At 39.8% G+C, this 17,524-nt stretch overlaps 2 protein-coding genes across 2 annotated transcripts in view; both read left to right on the top strand.

Moving 5' to 3' along the window:
- LOC103776668 (putative N-acetylated-alpha-linked acidic dipeptidase) overlaps nt 1-5,517 on the top strand; it is a gene marked incomplete at its 5' end in the record, with an annotated part of 26,932 nt that extends 21,415 nt beyond the window's left edge. Inside the window, 5 exons of the mRNA XM_008944186.1 lie at nt 285-375; nt 1,724-1,988; nt 2,457-2,538; nt 4,224-4,316; nt 5,328-5,517. Of these exons, the coding sequence (XP_008942434.1) occupies nt 285-375; nt 1,724-1,988; nt 2,457-2,538; nt 4,224-4,316; nt 5,328-5,517 (721 nt within the window). The remainder of the gene's footprint in view (nt 1-284; nt 376-1,723; nt 1,989-2,456; nt 2,539-4,223; nt 4,317-5,327) is intronic.
- A 9,165-nt stretch (nt 5,518-14,682) lies between these two features.
- LOC103776667 (N-acetylated-alpha-linked acidic dipeptidase 2-like) overlaps nt 14,683-17,524 on the top strand; it is a 30,731-nt gene continuing 27,889 nt past the window's right edge. The window contains exons 1-2 of the mRNA XM_008944185.1: nt 14,683-14,764; nt 16,310-16,421. Coding sequence (XP_008942433.1) covers nt 14,683-14,764; nt 16,310-16,421 — 194 coding nt within the window. The remainder of the gene's footprint in view (nt 14,765-16,309; nt 16,422-17,524) is intronic.

Here is a 17,524-nt window from a genome sequence, read left to right on the forward strand (position 1 = left end):
GGTCTTCTCAATGTTTAAAGTCAGTGAGTTAAATTCTCCTGTTGAGAGTTTGTTTTCTCTGACTCAGAGAAAGATGATTGCTCTTCTGAGAATGGAGCTGCTGAGGTGCACGTAATGTAGGGGTCACAGGTGATTCAAGGTATATTGACAGAAGGAGGGTACTAGGGAGAGACTCTGTAGTAACTGTGACTGCAGAATAAATAATTGGCACAGTACTTGGAAGCAAACTAAAATTGTATTTTAAGTATTGTCACTCAAGGCATTTTCCTCTTTCATGTTAAAAGAATAAATAAACTGGGCTCTGGCAATGACTTTGAAGCCTTTTTTCAACGTCTTGGCATCGCTTCAGGCAGAGCACGTTACAGTAAAAATTGGGTAAGTCTATGTCTTTGTAATTTTATCCCCCCTGCAACTGCCTGAATAATATCACCTGTAATTGAACCATTTAGATGGCCAGCTTTTTGGAGTAGTTCAGTTTAGTTTGTCAGAGTGGACACCTAGTTCATTACCAGGATTCTATGTGCTACTGCAGCACAATTATTTAATAAAAAGGAATGGTCAATATGATGTCAGTCAGCCAAAAGGGCCTTTGCTCAGAGTAGATGGATGTGCTTAGAATTACTTATGGCTTATGAAGGCATATGAGTGTCTTATAATGACTTTTGAATTACTTATAACAACTGATGAAGCTTTGATTTCAAAATGGTTCGTATTTCATATTTTATTGAAAATGTGCAGTGAGATGAGACTAATTGAGAGCAACCTATTCAATGGGGTCTTTTCCTCTGAAAAGGCATATCCAAAGAGACAAACATACTCATAGAATCATAAAATTGTTTAGGTTAGAAAAGACCTTTAGGATTATCAAGTCCAACCATTAACCTAACTCTACCAAGTCCACTGCTAAATCATGTCCCTAAGCACCATATCTACAAGACTTAAATGCATCGAGGGGTGGTGATTCAACCACTTCCCTTGGCAGCCTGTTCCAGTGCCTGACAATGCTTTCCGTGAAGAAATTTTTCCTAATGTCCAACTTAAACCTCCCCTGGAGCAACTTGAAGCCATGTCCTTTGTCTTGTTCCTTATTACTTGGGAAGAGAGATCAACACCTACCTTGCTAGAACCTCCTTTCGTATAGTTGTAGAGAGTGATAAAGTCTCCCCAGAACCTCCTTTTCATCAGACTAAACAGCCTGGTTCCCTCAGCTGCTCCTCATAAGACTTGTGCTCTAGACCCTTCACCAGCTTCATTGCCCTTCTCTGGACCCACTCTACCACCTCTTGTATTGAGGTGTCCAAAACTGAACTCAGTACCCAAGGTGTGACCTCACCAGTGCCAAGTACAGAGGCACAATCACTTCCCTAGAAATGACTGAAATGACTGTTAAGATCCAAGTGGTGAGAGAAAGGGCACTATCACCTTCATTTAACAAACTAAAAGTTATGTATTCCTTCTTAGTTACTTTCTTTAGGCTCTGTACATGGTAGATAGATAGATAGATAGATAGATAGATAGACAGACAGACATATTTAATCTCTTCATAGGTTCGTGTCTAAGAGAGCCACCACTGAGCAGTTCTTCTCGTTGAACTCTGGTGGATAGGACTAGTGTGACCTGAACACTTAAATTTCCAGTGCCTTGAATCCACAGCAAAAGTTTTTAAGCAAAGCAGAGATATCCACAGCTGAACAATGGTTTTGTTTCGGTTTGTTTGTTTCAGGATGTAGAAAAATACAGCAGCTATCCAGTTTACCACAGTGTGTATGAAACCTACGAAATTGTGGAGAGGTTTTATGATCCCACTTTCAAGAATCATCTGACAGTAGCTCAGGTCCGGGGAGGGCTGGTCTTTGAACTGGCCAACTCCGTTGTGCTTCCTTTCGACTGCAGAGATTACGCTTCAGCTGTGAGCAACTACGCTCACATCATCTACAACCTGTCAAGGAATCATGAAGAGGAACTGGCAACATACAGTGTATCCTTTGGTACGTCCAGTCTTTCATTGCACTCCTCCTGTGTTCATCCCAGCAGTCCCTTATCTTCATATTTGTCTTAGTCCTGGCCTGGTATTTACCTCGTGGTGTATGAACAGCAAATAAAACAAGAATTTGAAATTCTTGTTTTTGAAACACCCTCCAATAATTTGAAATTTGAATATTTTGTCAGTAGTGTGCCTGTGTAAAGGCTATGCCACTACTAAGTAGAGCTAACACTTAGAGTCACATGTTCTCTGACCTGTGCAAGATTTACCAATATGGGCAACAAGATATCTTTGTCTTGGTCCCTAAAAAAAAATCTTACTGCATTGCAGTTTATGGTCATCTGATTTTCATTTACTGAGAACTGAGAGAACATGATCACAGTGAAAGATAAAGCTTTAATTTGAAAAATTTGATTTGTCAAATGGTTCATTCAGAATCTGAAGTTAAATACTTGCTTCCTGCTCCCCCCAGATGCTCTCTTTTCAGCTGTGAAGAATTTTACAGAAATTGCTGCTAGCTTTCATGAAAGACTGCAACAAGTAGATATCAATAAGTAAGTTTAATTCTTTTTTTCTTCCAGTCAAATACTGCACATAGTCCTCTGGGCTCAGAGGGCATAGCCTTCACTTACATTTGGTCCCCTGAATAGCCCTGGTGACAAATGACTGTCAGTCATTTGTTTCATTAGAAGTCCTTATTGACTCTTGTCTTTAGGGATCTGATTACTCTAAGAAACAAAGTACAGAAATGTTGAGTTAGTGGATATCAGAGACTCTGCAGAGCCTGGGAATCTAGCCATCTTAGCTCCAAAAGTGTCCAAGCTTATTAGTATCAATGCTTGAGCAGTGCCAGGATGATGCATGGGTGTGACTAGAATGCTGGTTAGTGTGAGCAGAGTCAGCTCAGGTGTATAGCTCCTAAGAGGAGACATGTCCTAAGATTTTATTACTGGATTATCATTAAAAGACACATGTTGACTCATGGTCTTTGTTTGCCAGCACTCTAGTTTTCAAGATACTGGTGCCACTTGATAAGGAAAAAAAACAAAAAAAAAAACAAAAAAACAAAACACAAAGGTAGCTGTACCATGATTGTAGTTGTGGCAAGCTTTCTGACAAGCTCTCAAAAAATTGTATGCACCACCCATGCCAAAAGGCCTAATTTGCACTTGACTTAATTCTTAATTTATTCTTTGTAGGCCATGCCCAGAATGAGAAACCCACCTTCCTTTTATATATGCATATGTGTATGTTACATTTCTTGGGAAGAATCTCATTTAGCCATATGTTTATCCGTATGGAAAATGAAGTGAGAATAAAAGCCATCTTTTTAAAGGCAGCATCTTTCAAGATAAATGAGTTAACAATAATTTCTTATGTAAAATATGACATTTATGACATATGACATGTATGTGACATTTTCAAAATGGTTTCATTGATGGATGGCCAACCAACCAGTTTCAATTTCCGTTTACTCCAATGTAAAGTTGAAACAATTTCATTGAGGGTAGTAGGGTTATTCTAGGCTTACTGTGGTATAAATTTTACAATTTTTTAGTTGGTGAATGCTTTTGAGGTTCTTCAGTAAATAATTTTTTTATGTAAACTACCATACCCACATATATTCGGCATAGTCTTCACAGTTCTTTTATTTGTTAAGCATCAGTAATATGCTCAGACCTATTCAAAGCACACAGACACAGATGGTCTTTGCACTAGGGAATTTACAATCTGCCATCAGAAAAACAAAGTTCTTGGATGATTCAAAAGATGATTCTAACATCACAGGGTTCCTTTTTCTCAGGCGTTGTGGTTTTACATAAAAATAAGTGTGATTTTATTGAAGTAATTTGCAGCTGATTGGCTTTGTGGAATATAGAGTCCTCTAAAAAGTGTCACACAAAAGAAGAGGGTGGTCTGCCTAAACATCCTAATGAAAAGGAGATAAGGAATAAGGTGAAATATGAAGGGAAATACTTGAAAGCCTCTGTCTTCTTTGACACTATTCATTGACCTTTAAAAACAGCTTTAAGAAACTTTCAGGATATTAACCAGGCTCTCTCACAGTACAGAATTCTCTTGTTTGGGTTAGCTGATAGGGGCTGTCATGTGGGCTACACTTTAAGTTCAACATCTTGGCTCTACTTTCCTTCAAAATCCAGAACTTTCCACACTGGGGCACAGAACAGCAGTGGCCTAAATATTCTGTTGCTAATGTATTCCTCTGTTTTCTTTTTAGCCTACTTGCTGTCAGGTCACTAAATGATCAGCTCATGTTTCTAGAAAGGGCTTTCATTGATCCTCTCGGATTACCTGGCAGGCCATTCTATAGGTAAGAAATGCTTATTTTTCACTTTCTGCCTACAGTACCCTATGAGAATTCCTTTAAGATTTACAGGTCTGCAAATAGAATTGTAATGATTTTATTAAACATGGTAAAATTGGATTAAACAGGACAAATAAGACTGAAAAGGGAAAACAACATTAGGGGAAACTTCAGTGAGATACAGAGTGAGAAAAAGTCTTGTTGGGAGCCTATTCAGATCAGTAAACCCATTTCCATTGATTTCCATGAGCTTCTAAACAGATCTAAACGCTTAGTCCTGGACTCAGTTCAAGTAATTTCAGTTGTAAAGGATCTATGGCAAGTTATTGTGATGTGAAAGTGAAATAGGATGTAACTGAACTTTCCTGCAGCTTGATGGGTTATAGGAGAACACTCATGCTAGCAAATACAGCATAGAGGGCAGTACTTGGAACAGTAGTGATGTGAATTCGGTAGTTCCCTGATTCAGTTCAAGAAGGAAGTCTTGTTTGAGAGTCAAATCAGGTCTAACTTTTTGGTCCTTTTAATAATTCATAATTTGCATAATTCAGAAGAGAACTTTCCATTAAAAGGTAACTGTAGAAAGAGAACATCTACAATTGTGCCTGTCATAGTTTTTGACTGAGAATCTGTTGAGAACAGTCTTGTATTAATGCATCAGCTTTCCTACCTCAAAGCATTCCTCTGTCAATTGGAGACTGTATATCTGTGAGAAAAGCAGCTGGCTGTTTTTTTTTATCTTTCCATTTCATCTAAAATGAGGGAAAGGAAAATACATTAGTCAACTTTATCTCAAGTCTTCTTAGCTACAAAGTTCTGGAATTCACATGGAATTATGTAGTTATGTAATTTTTTTGCTTCATAAATTATAGGCACTATTGCTGCAATAATGCTATTTATTTACATCTTCAGTGTCAAGAACTTAACACGTGATATAGAAAGAGATTAGTTTTATTCCGAAAATAGTATGTTTTATTTCCTAAACCAGAATATTTTTTTCCCTCCATCTCCCTACAGACATGTTATCTTTGCTCCAAGCAGCCATAACAAGTATGCAGGAGAATCATTCCCAGGGATCTATGATGCCATGTTTGACATTCAAAACAAAGCTGATCAACAGGAAGCCTGGGAAGAAGTGAAGAGGCAGATTTCCATTGCAGCCTTCACTGTACAGGCAGCAGCAGAAACACTGAAAGAAGCAGCATAAATACCAACAACATAATCATCAGTGAAGATTTTATATGACAGTTTGCAGAAGCCTTGAAAACGGAGCATTTAAAAACACAAGGAGGATTGTTATAAAGAACACAAAATGAAAAAAAATCTTGTTCTTTGCAAATAATGCACTCAGGTGGAATACATTTAACAATGTTAACAAGGTAATGTACTCCATTTGGAGAGCTCAGGCTTTAGGTAACTTCTGCAGTGAGAATGAAAATGTTTCAGTTGTCATATTTCAAGAATAGCTAACCACTGGATTTCTTTCCAGAGCTTTGAATTTTTCTAGCTTGATTGTTATAGGACTAGAGGGCTTGGAAGTAGATGATCTGTAAGATCTCTCCCAACCCAAATCATTTTATGATTCTTCCCATAGTGCATTAGGAAACCAGAATTAATTTCATGTTTCTGTCAGGTTTTGTTAATGACTTTTTTTTCTTTGCCTTGGAGTTGCAAAATTATATTCCAAGATAGCCCTTTCAGCTCTCTTTTTACACAAGGAATTGTGTATGAAGAACGGAAAACTGCCACATCCTGTGTGAGGGGTGTATAATGTTCATAACAAGCTTTGGGCAGCCAGCCCACAATACTCATCCATGACGATCTTCTCTTCACATCCTGAGTCTTGCAGCTGTTTGCAAATAAAATTAAGTGAGAAGCCTTCTAGACACCATAGCAAAAACAAGGATATTTTAATCTCTGGCCGAGCCATAGCATTGTTTCATTTAAGTATAATTAAGGTCCTTTTTTAGCAGTAGCTGGCAGATAGTATACTACGTCAGGCCCCAGAACCTCACAAAATACAGAGGTAGTTACACTCTGTAACTACAGCAACATCCATTTAAAAAAAAAAAATGATCCCTAACCACTGCAGGGTGTAGCATATAGGGACAGAAGATCTCTCTCTCCTATTGACTCTGTTCCCCTGCACATAAATTCAAAGCTAACTGGTCCAGAGAGAGGAAGCACCCATAAGGCTGGTTTTAATACAGTAGTTTATGTGAGGTTTTGGAACTGTGGGATTCAAACTGCGTAGTGCCTTCTACCAGATTTGAGTCTGCTTTGTTACCCATCTTTGTTCAGTGCAAGCCACAGCCTATAGCAGTTCAATTTTGAAATCAAATGGAGCTTTGCTTTATTTTGTGAGAGATCCTCAGACGGACTCAGTCAAGCCCTTTCCCCAAGCCCTCATCTAGACATTTACCAAAGGGATTTGGGGTCAAAGACGCTGTGCTCCATGCTATCAGTGAGTTTTTCCCCACTTGCTTGTCAGCACAGAGGTTTTCTGATCCTCATTCTGAGAAGCCTGATTAATTGGTGCTGACTTCTCTTGAGACAGCCATTGTGGTTCTTGTCATTATTAAATAAATAAGCAATGTGCATTTAAAGCACTGTTGGTTAATAGGTTCTTGCAAACTTTGTAGCTGCACTGAGGAACATTTTCAGTCTGTTGATTCTTAGAGCTCAAAAAACTGACTGAACCAGACACCTGAGCAAGGAGATGTGTGCTATGAAGCAGTCTACTAAGGAAAGGCAGTGAGAAGCCAGATACAGGACTAACTGATTTTTAAGTATCTGTGAGTTTTACTATGTCCAGATGTCTCAGAGAGCTCTCAAGCTTTGACATTATTGCATAGTAATTGGTCCATAAAGACTGTTGAATTAAGTAAAAAAAAAAAAATCAGTTGTTAACAGGAACAAAACCCAAAATCAGCTAAGTGTTTTGAGTTCACAGTATACTGATGATCTGACATGAGCCAGTTTTTCATGTAACTACACATATTTTCAGCTAGAGATGGCCATCAGCAGAGCTGTTTGCTATAATGAACTTTCAGTTCTTCTATTTTCTAAATATGCTGTAATTAATACATGGAAGAACTAACATCCTAATTCCAGACACCTCCTTGCAAACAGTCATTTGGCTTTTAAAGTTACTGCACAGAAACTCTCAGAGTCATTGACTTCTGTACAGCAGCAGATGACTTAGTAACAAGACAAGAGCTTTAGAAGTGTCTAGTAAGCAAAGGGTAGAACCTAACCAGCATTGTGACATTGTTGAGAGCATCCTTTCCAGTTTGAGCAATTATGCTAAAGGATCTGAAAGAAACCAATGGTATTTTTTCAAATTTTTTGACTTCCTGTCATATGATCACAAATTTGATGCTGTCAAAATTTTCCAAACTCTATACAATGTCTATCCTATGCATTGAGTCTAAATCAAATGAAGTGAAAGCATACCTTGCCTTGCAGTGAATGGAAGAATATAATGCAACCATAGGATCACAGAGTTGGAACAGAACTCAGGAGGTTTCCAGTTCAAACTCATGCTCAAAGCTGGATGAGCTCCCAAGGCCAGACCAGGTTGCAGAGTTTTATCAAGTCCAGTCTTGAAAACCTCCAAGGCTGGAGACCGCATAACCTCTCTGTGCCACATATTCCAGTGCTTTGCGGCCTGCATAATGGAAAAACTCTTCCTTACATCCAGACAGAACCTCATGTTGTCTCAGTTTACAATGGATGTTTCTCATCCTCCTGTCATGCATCACTGAAGAGGCTGGTTCTGTCTTCTTGAGAAACTTCTTGCACATGCTGGAAGATATAATTTGGTTTATGTTCAGTGCATGGCCCTTTACTCTCTCTGCCTCACTGGGTACATTCCTCTTGTAGAAGAAAGGGTCAAAGGTTGCAAGCTGAACTTGTCAGCTGCTAGCAATATAAAAGTTATTTTAGCTGGAATCCGATAATGGACTCCTGAAGTTCAAGATAACAGAGGCTCAACTCAAAGCACCAAAATTCACTACCCTTTTAATCTCAAAGTCAGATGGACTGCAGAGGCCGTGAGAGAGTTCTGGGGGACTGTGCAGCAGTCAAAAGGAAACTTCTGGTCTGAAATTGCAGTTGAACATTCCCCTGCTGCCATTTTTCCTGCAAGAGCTGCCTTTCCCACAAACCAGGGCCCCCTGATCTCTCAGGCCACAAGTTCAACCTTTAGTCAGACAACAGGTCAGGCAGCACGACAGCAGCGTATCTTTCTTGCTGCAGGTATTAACCTTTGGGGCCCCAGTGCTGAGCAGCTGCAATGCAACGTAGAAGCCCTGGCATGTTCTGTGAATTATGTATTGCTATGTACTGTTGCTGGTTTTGCTGATTGGCTGGCTAGCAGAATTATGCATTCAGCAAACAAAAACCTGCTAATTTTGCATTTGCCATGTGTATCTTTGGCAGTTTTGGAGCTTTTCTAGTTTACCAGGTATATAGATATGTATATAATAATTTAACTAAGTAGAATATGTTTAGCTGTCTTCAAGTTCTACTAGCTTCATCTGAACCTCTCTCTTGTTTTCGCTCTCAACGTGCAATTCTCACCCCTTCTGTGGTAAATATAAGTCCTATGCATTAACTGGTAGTTTTCTTGCTAGTTTTAAAAGTGATACTAATTTGGGGAACTACTGTGTGTTCAGCAGTCTGTCTATCTTCAGCACCTTTTTTCAGTTGCATCTTTTTGAGACCCCTATCCAACCTGACCTTCACTGTTTCCAGGGATGGGGCATCTCTGACCATTTCCATCTCTGGAAATGTGGGCCAGTATCCCACCACATTCAGCATAACAGATTTCTTCATTATATCTAGTCTGAATCAACCTTCCTTTAGGGTAAAAACATTACTCCTTGTCCTATTGCTACAGACCCTACTAAAAAGTCTGTCCCCATCTATCTTCTAAGCCTATTTTAGGTATTGAAAGGCTCCCTGGAGCCTCTCCAGGCTGACCCACCCGAAGTTTCAGCCTTTCCTCTCAGGAAAAGTCCTCTGATCATTTCTGTGGCCCTATTCTGTGAACCCACTTCAATAGGTCCATGAAAGAAACCTGCAAAAAAAATCCCTTATTCAGCTGAGAGAGAAAAACAAATGTTTCAAGAATTTAGGGCTGTAAAGAACCCAAAAATTCCAATTTAGGAAAACAGGAGATTTCAGCATGTGGCTTTATTCAACACCGGAGTTGGATTACAACAATCTGTGAGAAAGAGACCAAATTCTTTGAAAACAATTTTTTTTGCACAGTTGTTTAATAATCTGTTCAAGTGATACATACATGAAGTTCATTCCTCTTCTGTGCCTGATGAAGAGCATGGATGGAAATATGACTGGATAAGTTTGCAGAACTGGTTTATGAAGACTCACTTCCTTTCCCAATGAATATTTTACTCATTTACAAGTCCTGGAGGAGTTTAGGAGATAAAAGATCAGCCCAGATTAGCCAGTAACTACAGCACTAGAGCACAGAGTGAGGGTTTTTTAACAGGTGACTTCACTTTCTGTGGGAAATGATGTAATTCTAGGGCTCTTCTGAGTAACAAACTTCCCTGACATTGTATCAAACTCCCACTCCCGCTCTGGTATGTCTGAGCCATACAGCCAAGGGAACACAAAGAAACTGCTCAAACATTTCCATCAGTGCATGGATCAGTCCAGAGCACCCAAGATCCCTGGTCTTTTCCACCCACTCAATATTCCCAGCTTAAACTTAAAATAACGGTAGTCATTGTCATCAGTGTAAGACAGGATCCAAAGGCACAACATTAATCACAGGTTTGCAAGACAGATAGTGGGATTTCTGCCTGCTTTTTTTAATCCCTGCTTAGCCACTTTATTCTCGCTCTCCTAAACACACCCTGGAAGCTGCTTTTGCCTCCTGTAGTGCAGTTTCTCCTGGGCACAGGAGGATGACATCTCCAGCACTTTTCTTCAGGCCACAACATGGTAATAAAGCGATTCCTCAGTCAGCCCACACCCAGGATGCCTTTATAGACTTACCTGATCCCACAGCAACTCACTTTCCTCTTGCCACTCCTGCAGATTTTTAACATTTTTATCTGGTCCAAGTGGAGGCACGAGTTACAGCAGAGCTTGCTTCTGAGTAGTTTCTCTCCTCTTTTTTGGACCTCCAGGGCCAGGATATAGAAGATGACACAGCAAAGCAGCAATTTTAATCAGAGAGTAGGTGAGAAGGAGACTGTGGCTGGCATAGTTGTGCCCTGAAGAGGCCTGAGAGCATGGTGTACACAGTTTGTTCCAGCCAGCTCCGTGACAGACTGACCACGAATACCACTAAACTCATCAGCCATCAGTTTGTGGTGCCTCTGTGAAAATGTTAAAAAAAAAATAAATAAAATAAATAGTGAAACAGCAGTGTGAGCACCACGGTGAGAGGACGGGAAGGAGATGCTCCAGGTGCCAGAGTGTTTTCCAGCAGCCTGGAGATGAGGCTGTGGAGGAGCAGATCTCCACACAAGAGCAACTGGATATTTCCTGGATGAATTGCAGCCTGTGAGGAGCCCACACAGGAGCAGAACAGTGTGAGCAGGAACAAGCAGGAGAGAGGGGTGGTTAAGTACTGGCAATAACCCCATTCCACATCACCCTGTGCCATCTCAACCCACCAGCTTTTTCATCCTTTGCTCTCCCCTTGTTCTACTGGGGAGGGGCAGTGAGTGAGCAGCAGGGTGGGACTGTGGCCCCTCACCAAGGTTAACCCACCACAACTGTGAGTTCAGCTCATGATTTCTAAACCTTGTTCATGACTGTCACAGGAGTATTCTGCAGCAGCACGTTTTATATCTGCATCACTTTCTGAAGACTGCATATGCATAGAGATCATGGCAAATTTGGAGCTGCCACTTTTTTTAATGGAGTTAAGCATTTTGCATTGGTCAACAGCATTCATTAAGATCACCTCTAGTTCAGCATAAAATAAGGTGTTAATCTGAACTACAATAGAAACATGGGTAGAGTAGGTTAAGATGAATTAAGCATATGCAACATAGGGCCTCTTACATTGCTTGTAGTCTGCTGGAACAGGATTCATTTCACTGAACTTCACCCTTCCATGCTTATGTCTAAGTTATGTCCAAGAGTCACTCTGTAAAAAGCAGAGGAAAAAAGAAAAGAACCAACACTTCTAAGGTATAACCTGTTTCATTCTTAATCAACATCTGCAGCAGGTCAAATGATCTTCACCTAAAAAGTACCTGTTTCTCACCCCTGATTTCTGAAACAGCCTGCTTCAGAAAGTGAGATGTTGGCATTGTAGGTATCTAAAAGAAATTAGGTGAGTCTCACCTCTAACACCTGCTTTGTCCATTCTGTGCTGGTGTATAGTACAGGTAGGATATGAAAATACTGATCTGCAGTAAGGGAAGGGAGGCTGGCAAGTTACACAAAGGCTGCAAAACCTTCAGGTTGGTGTCACAGAAATATGAGGCATCAGCTTCACAGACCGTTCTGAAATGAAACAGAACAATCAGGCATTCCTCGTGTGATTAAGTGACTTGATTTCATATATTTTAAAAAGTAATTGTGTCAGAATATTACGTTTCAAGGTTTGCATTGTATATTATAAAATAAACAATCATGAGAGGTACCTTAACCTTGAACTGAAGGGATTTGAATGAAGTTTCAGCTCTGAGGAAGGATTTTGCTTCAAGTTGAATTCAAAAGGCTCTCCTTTTGCAAAAGTTCTGCTGCTTTTAGTATCCTTGGATGACAGAATGGAAGAAGGCAGCTTTCCATTTATCCTAGCCCTGCCTAACCCAGTGAGCCCTACACTGCACCTGCCCTGGTGTGACTTCAATCCCTTCAAGTGACATGTGTTGCAACAGGGCTAATGTTTATCATCATGGATCTAGTTATCATATTCTTCCTATTGTAAACCAGTGGCTTTTTTCCACACTTTCTGACTAACATCAGAATGTGTTACCACGCTGCTCTGTGATTGACCAGTCTGTATGTTTTGAAGCCGAAATACCCATGTGATCCCAGAGCACCCTCTGGCTTCCTGGTTCCTCTAGATCAGGAATTGATCAAGTATATAGCTGGATTTCTGTGTGTGTACAAATGTGTATAAATAGAAATTTTTTCATACATAGATATGCTTTAAGTGCATAAATACACGTCCATTTATATAGGTGTATATATTGCAGATTATATATTACATATATACACACACATATAAGTAATAAGTATCATAAGGAAGGGCCCAAAAGGCTTCCCAGAACCCTCACATAAACCAGACGAACCAGCTAGTGGGTTCATGAAGCAAAAACTTTATTTTGAGGTCAGTTTCTACAGAGAAGGTGGATGTTGCAGAACTCCCATTGTCCATGGATGTGGGGAGCTTCCAGCTGCCTGTGAGCCCATGGCATGGTGCAGACTGGGGCTGTGTGGGCTTCCTTGTCCTCAGGCTTTGCAGAGACCTGCAGAAATCTCCGGCTGAGTGGCTGAGGAGAGTGGGGACAGGAGGGCACCAGGATCTCATGTCCCTGTCTGAGCCTGAGGCTGTGAAAAACAGGACAAAATGTACAAACAATGGGAGCAGTCACCCTTGCTCACCATGGGCAAGCCCTGTCCAGGGCTCTCCCAGCCTCAGGCCAAGGCTGTCAGTCCCACGTATCCCTAACAGCCTGCAGAAATTCATCCTGGGGTGGCCATGTCTAATAACTAGTTATTAGACACATTAGTTATTAGACTAGTTGTGCAGCCACAACTAATAACTAATAGTATTAGGACTGTATTTTAAGTGGTAGAAGCAGCTTGGTTGCTGCTATTGTTCAACCTCAACACTGCTGATGTCCTTACCACTTTAAAAAGACATAGGCATAAAAATAAATACATTTCATACTTTCTCACTGTTGCCATTCTTGCCTTCTTCCTCCACTGATCTTATTATCATGTGAGGTCTAATGTAGATAGTAATTTCCAAAAACTTTTGTCACTTTACTGTATATTAGGTGCCAGTCCTATACCTGTAGTGCTGTATAAATGCTAATAATACATCAATATGCTTATTCTTTATAAGTCCTGTAAGTGGAATGCCATCTGGTTTGTATATGTCAAGTGAGATGTTGGTGTCAAAAGTCCTTGCTGCTCAAAATTTGTGATAGCTTATGAGCAGTTGGGAAATAACAGAAAAAATGATCACAAAACTGTATGTTCTTATCATTTGAACAAAGACAACCAGATGTATGCTTAAATAGTGGCTGTAACTGGTTCAGAATACCCAAGTGGTGTAATTCTTCTCTAATACCTGAAAAGCTTTAGTGAAGTAATTAGGACATTAAAGCATTCTTTTCAGCTGTTTCTGAATATTTTCAGCTAAACCTGGTGTATTTAAGAAAGTGTCAGTAATTGGAGCACTGCCATTGTCACAAAATATCTACTTTGGGCTCTTGGGAGTGAGAGGTAAGAAGTCAGAGCACGCCCAGGCTCCCAGGAAGGTTTTCGTGTCTTCAGCCAGACAACTGGTGTGGGAGGGGCAGAGCCTCAGTCCCAGACGGGCATTCTCGGTGTGCGTGTAGCTGTGCAGGAACTCGGCCGTGGGGTGCAGAGCCAGGGTAAGTGTGTACAAACATGATTATGTGATCGTAGGAAATATCTTGACTACTCCCTGGGTTGAAGTTGTGTCCTTTCCCATGAGATACTGATGGATTTAGCTGAATTAGACTAGGAAAATTTGATTCTGAGAGCCTTGGAATCCAAAATGTAACAAGCTAGAGAATATAGTGAATACTTTTGCAGCTTTTCCCAGTTGCAAATTGGATGACGTCTGAAAGTGTCCCCACTGGCTACTTTAAATTGTATTCTGAGCTGCTCTAAGTATTCATCACTTGCCAAGGATCAATGTAACCATGGATTACAAAGGGGAGCAATTCAGTGCTTCCCTAGTAAAAAGAAAAAAAGTTTTCCCTTCCTCAATTTCACCTCTTGGCCACTTCCACTGGAACAAATACTGACTGTGATTAAAACCAAAGCAGGAACTTTCAAAAACAGGAAGTCCTGTTAATAGAAATTAGTTTTTAAAATAGCACTTAGGAATTGCTCGGTGCACAGTTCAGATGCATATTTGTTACAGAGATGCACAGGCTGTCTTGTGGGGTGAGGGTAAGGAGTGGAAGTGTTTTATTGCACTCAGAAAATCATATCATCACCATCCAGGGATTAAGGCTGGTCAGGCAGAACTAGATCCGAGAAACACAGAAGCCAGGGGCAGCCCTGGGGCTGAGGGCGGGAGGAGGAGGACCAGAGGGAAGAGGAGGAGGAGGAAGGCAGCTGCTCGCCTCCCTCCTCACAGCCTGCAAAGCTGCCGGCTGCCATTGCCCGCATGGCCAGGAGCAAGGCCACCCTCTGGAGATGGCTCGGCTGCCCCGGGTTGCTGGCATGTTTCTTGATGGGCTTTCTTGCAGGTGAGTACAGAGACACATGGGCTCAGCCCACAGCCTTTGTCCTCTACAGATACTTGTGTGCAACCCATCGTGCTTACCTTACCATCTGGGTGCTTTTGCTGCTTTATAGGGATGTTATTAAATACTTGTCCCCCTGCTTTTCTGAGAGATTGTTCTTTCTAGCAGTTTTGGTCTTTAGGGAGTGAGGAATGTATCAGCTGCTCGCTTCAGCCCAGGACAAGCCCTAGTGAATTGACAGCTTGCTGTAACAGGCAGCAAGATGCTGAAAATGGAGAGATTAGTAGAAGAGTTTGAGAATTCTGTGACTGCAAAACCTCCAGGATTACTCTTTTATTTGTGCTCTCTTATTTTTACTGAAGATCTGTTTAAAAGCTCCTATTCAGTTGCTATTTCAGAAATTCAGGGCAGAATGTAAAAGAGAAGTTTTGACTGACAGCCAAGGGTGGAGTTACTGAATTGTTCATCCTGTACTAGAACATTAGATTCTTTTTTTGCAGTCATCTGCAGTATTTTAAGTCCAAAATTGCATTTTTAAATTTGTGTTGTAGCACACACCTAAAGCTAAAGCATGAACGAAAAATCAATGATGGCTATTAAATACTAAAAAATATTAGTTTGATTTGGGATATCCCTGAGCTGCAATTTTCTGGAGTTTGTACTATTCTTATAAGTTTTCCTGACTATCATCTTTTGTCCATGCTCCAAAACAGGATACTGGGCAAGACAGACATTTGGTCTGATCCACTTTCACTGTTACGTTCAGAGTATTGCTACAATTTCATACTAACTGGTCATACACGTTGTGCATGTGACAGCACATATACTTTATTATGACAGTTTTCTCAGTTTTGGATTTTCTAGGTATAAAAATAAAAGGATTTGTTTTGTTTTACTTTGGTGGTGTTTTATTTTGGTTGGTTCGTTCGATTGTTTTGCTTTTAAGACAAATTCATACAATTGTTATACTGTCTCAGATTTATGGCTATTGAAAAATCTTTAACTTTTTAAAACTGACTGGGGTCACAGCTAACTCTATTCCATTAATTATTAAATAGACTAACCTCATCCTTCCCCAGATCTGTGACTATTATGTTGCTGGCAAGGTGACTGTTTAGTCCTAGACATTCACTTTAAATATGCTTATGCACATATTTTTAAATATATGTAGAAATTAAATAAGGAAATTTCATCGTGAGTATTAGGAGTCCAACCTTCATACTGTAAACAGATAACTGAAAATTTAAGCTATAGTTTAAAATTAATGAGAGAAGAATTCACCTCAAATAGGGGACTGTATTTACCAGAGATGTAGGGTGTGCTCTTTTAATTCTGTCACTTTTTTGGTAATTCAGTCAATAAAGTATATTTTACTTTTCTGCTTCATCTCTTATGTTTGAGCCAGCAAACACTGACAGAGGGTGCTCTAAGCCCTGTTCATCCTCGTGGTTTTAATGAGACTGTTCAGTAGTTTAGGTTGCACATGGTCTCAAGAACGTGAGAACTGGGGTTCTTGCTAAGTAAGAAGCTTTTTTAAATGTGTTCCAGGATGGTTTACAAAAACGACTGAAAAAAACCCCTACTATTCAGATGTCTATCAAAATGTGCGACAGAAACTTGTGGCTGAAATGAAAGCAGAAAACATCAAGCAATTCCTTCGGTAAGCACTGTGCATCTTGGGTTTTGAATAATTTTACCAGTCAAAAAAGCCAGAAAGTGATAGTATCATCTCCAAGGAACAGCCTCTGAAAGCAGAGCTGTTAAGATGCTTTGGAAGTATTTGATTTATACAGAATATCTGGGAGAAGGAGATGAGAAAGATTCACAAGCCTTCTGTTTCTCCCCTCCACCACACCCTGTTTTGGGAGTTACCTTTCTGGGGTGGTTTTACTATTAAATGTACTTCCCTCAAGCTGCATTACTGCCAGTGCTTATCATGCTTTTTTTATTGTGTTTTTCTATCGTCTTGATTAAATGCAGTCTAGGTGTCTGGTTTTTCCTCACAAGTGTGTGAAGCTCTAACATTAGATAGCTACTTAGTGTCAGACTGAGATGATTTTACTATATTTAAGATACACTGATATCTATTAACTATATTTGATTGGTAATTTGTCCAGTATCTCTTTAAACTTTCAGTTTGAGCAGATAGTCTAAGTAGGAAATTAATATATTAAAAACACAACATTAAAAATACTGCAAAGTTTGCATGACATTAAGCTGCCTGTATAGTTACAACTGATAATTCCTTTAGAATGGCTAATTGGTTAATGTACTGTTAGTTGGATGGTTGAGATCCCATTATACCCTGTATTCTCTTTCCAAGATGAAGGGCTGTGTTCATACACAGCGTGTGTGTATGGTTGGTTAAATCTTGCATGATGTAATTGTCATTAAATAGACTTTTTGCACTGTAGTGGGTCTGTGCCATTCTTTTAAAACTTCTAAAATGCTAGGACCATAGAAATACCCTCTTGTTTTGCTATGTGTTCCACTGGAAATGAGAAAAAAAAAAATATTACTGTAGGTATTTATGTCTTCTAGAAAGGAACAAATATATTCACACAAAAAGTAAAGAAATATAACCTCTGGTCACATGTTGATCTTCGTCATGTAAGTCAGTAGCTGCATCATAAATGTTAAAGGATTTCTGACAAGTTTGGATTCTGTACATTTATCCTAAACCCAAAAAGTTTCATTTCTGACATCAATTAGCTTTTTAAGTCTATAGCCTTATCTTATTTTGTATTTGTTGCTCTCAGTAGA

Source organism: Merops nubicus, unplaced genomic scaffold, assembly GCF_000691845.1.
Source record: "Merops nubicus isolate BGI_N331 unplaced genomic scaffold, ASM69184v1 scaffold1227, whole genome shotgun sequence".
NCBI lineage: Eukaryota > Metazoa > Chordata > Aves > Coraciiformes > Meropidae > Merops > Merops nubicus.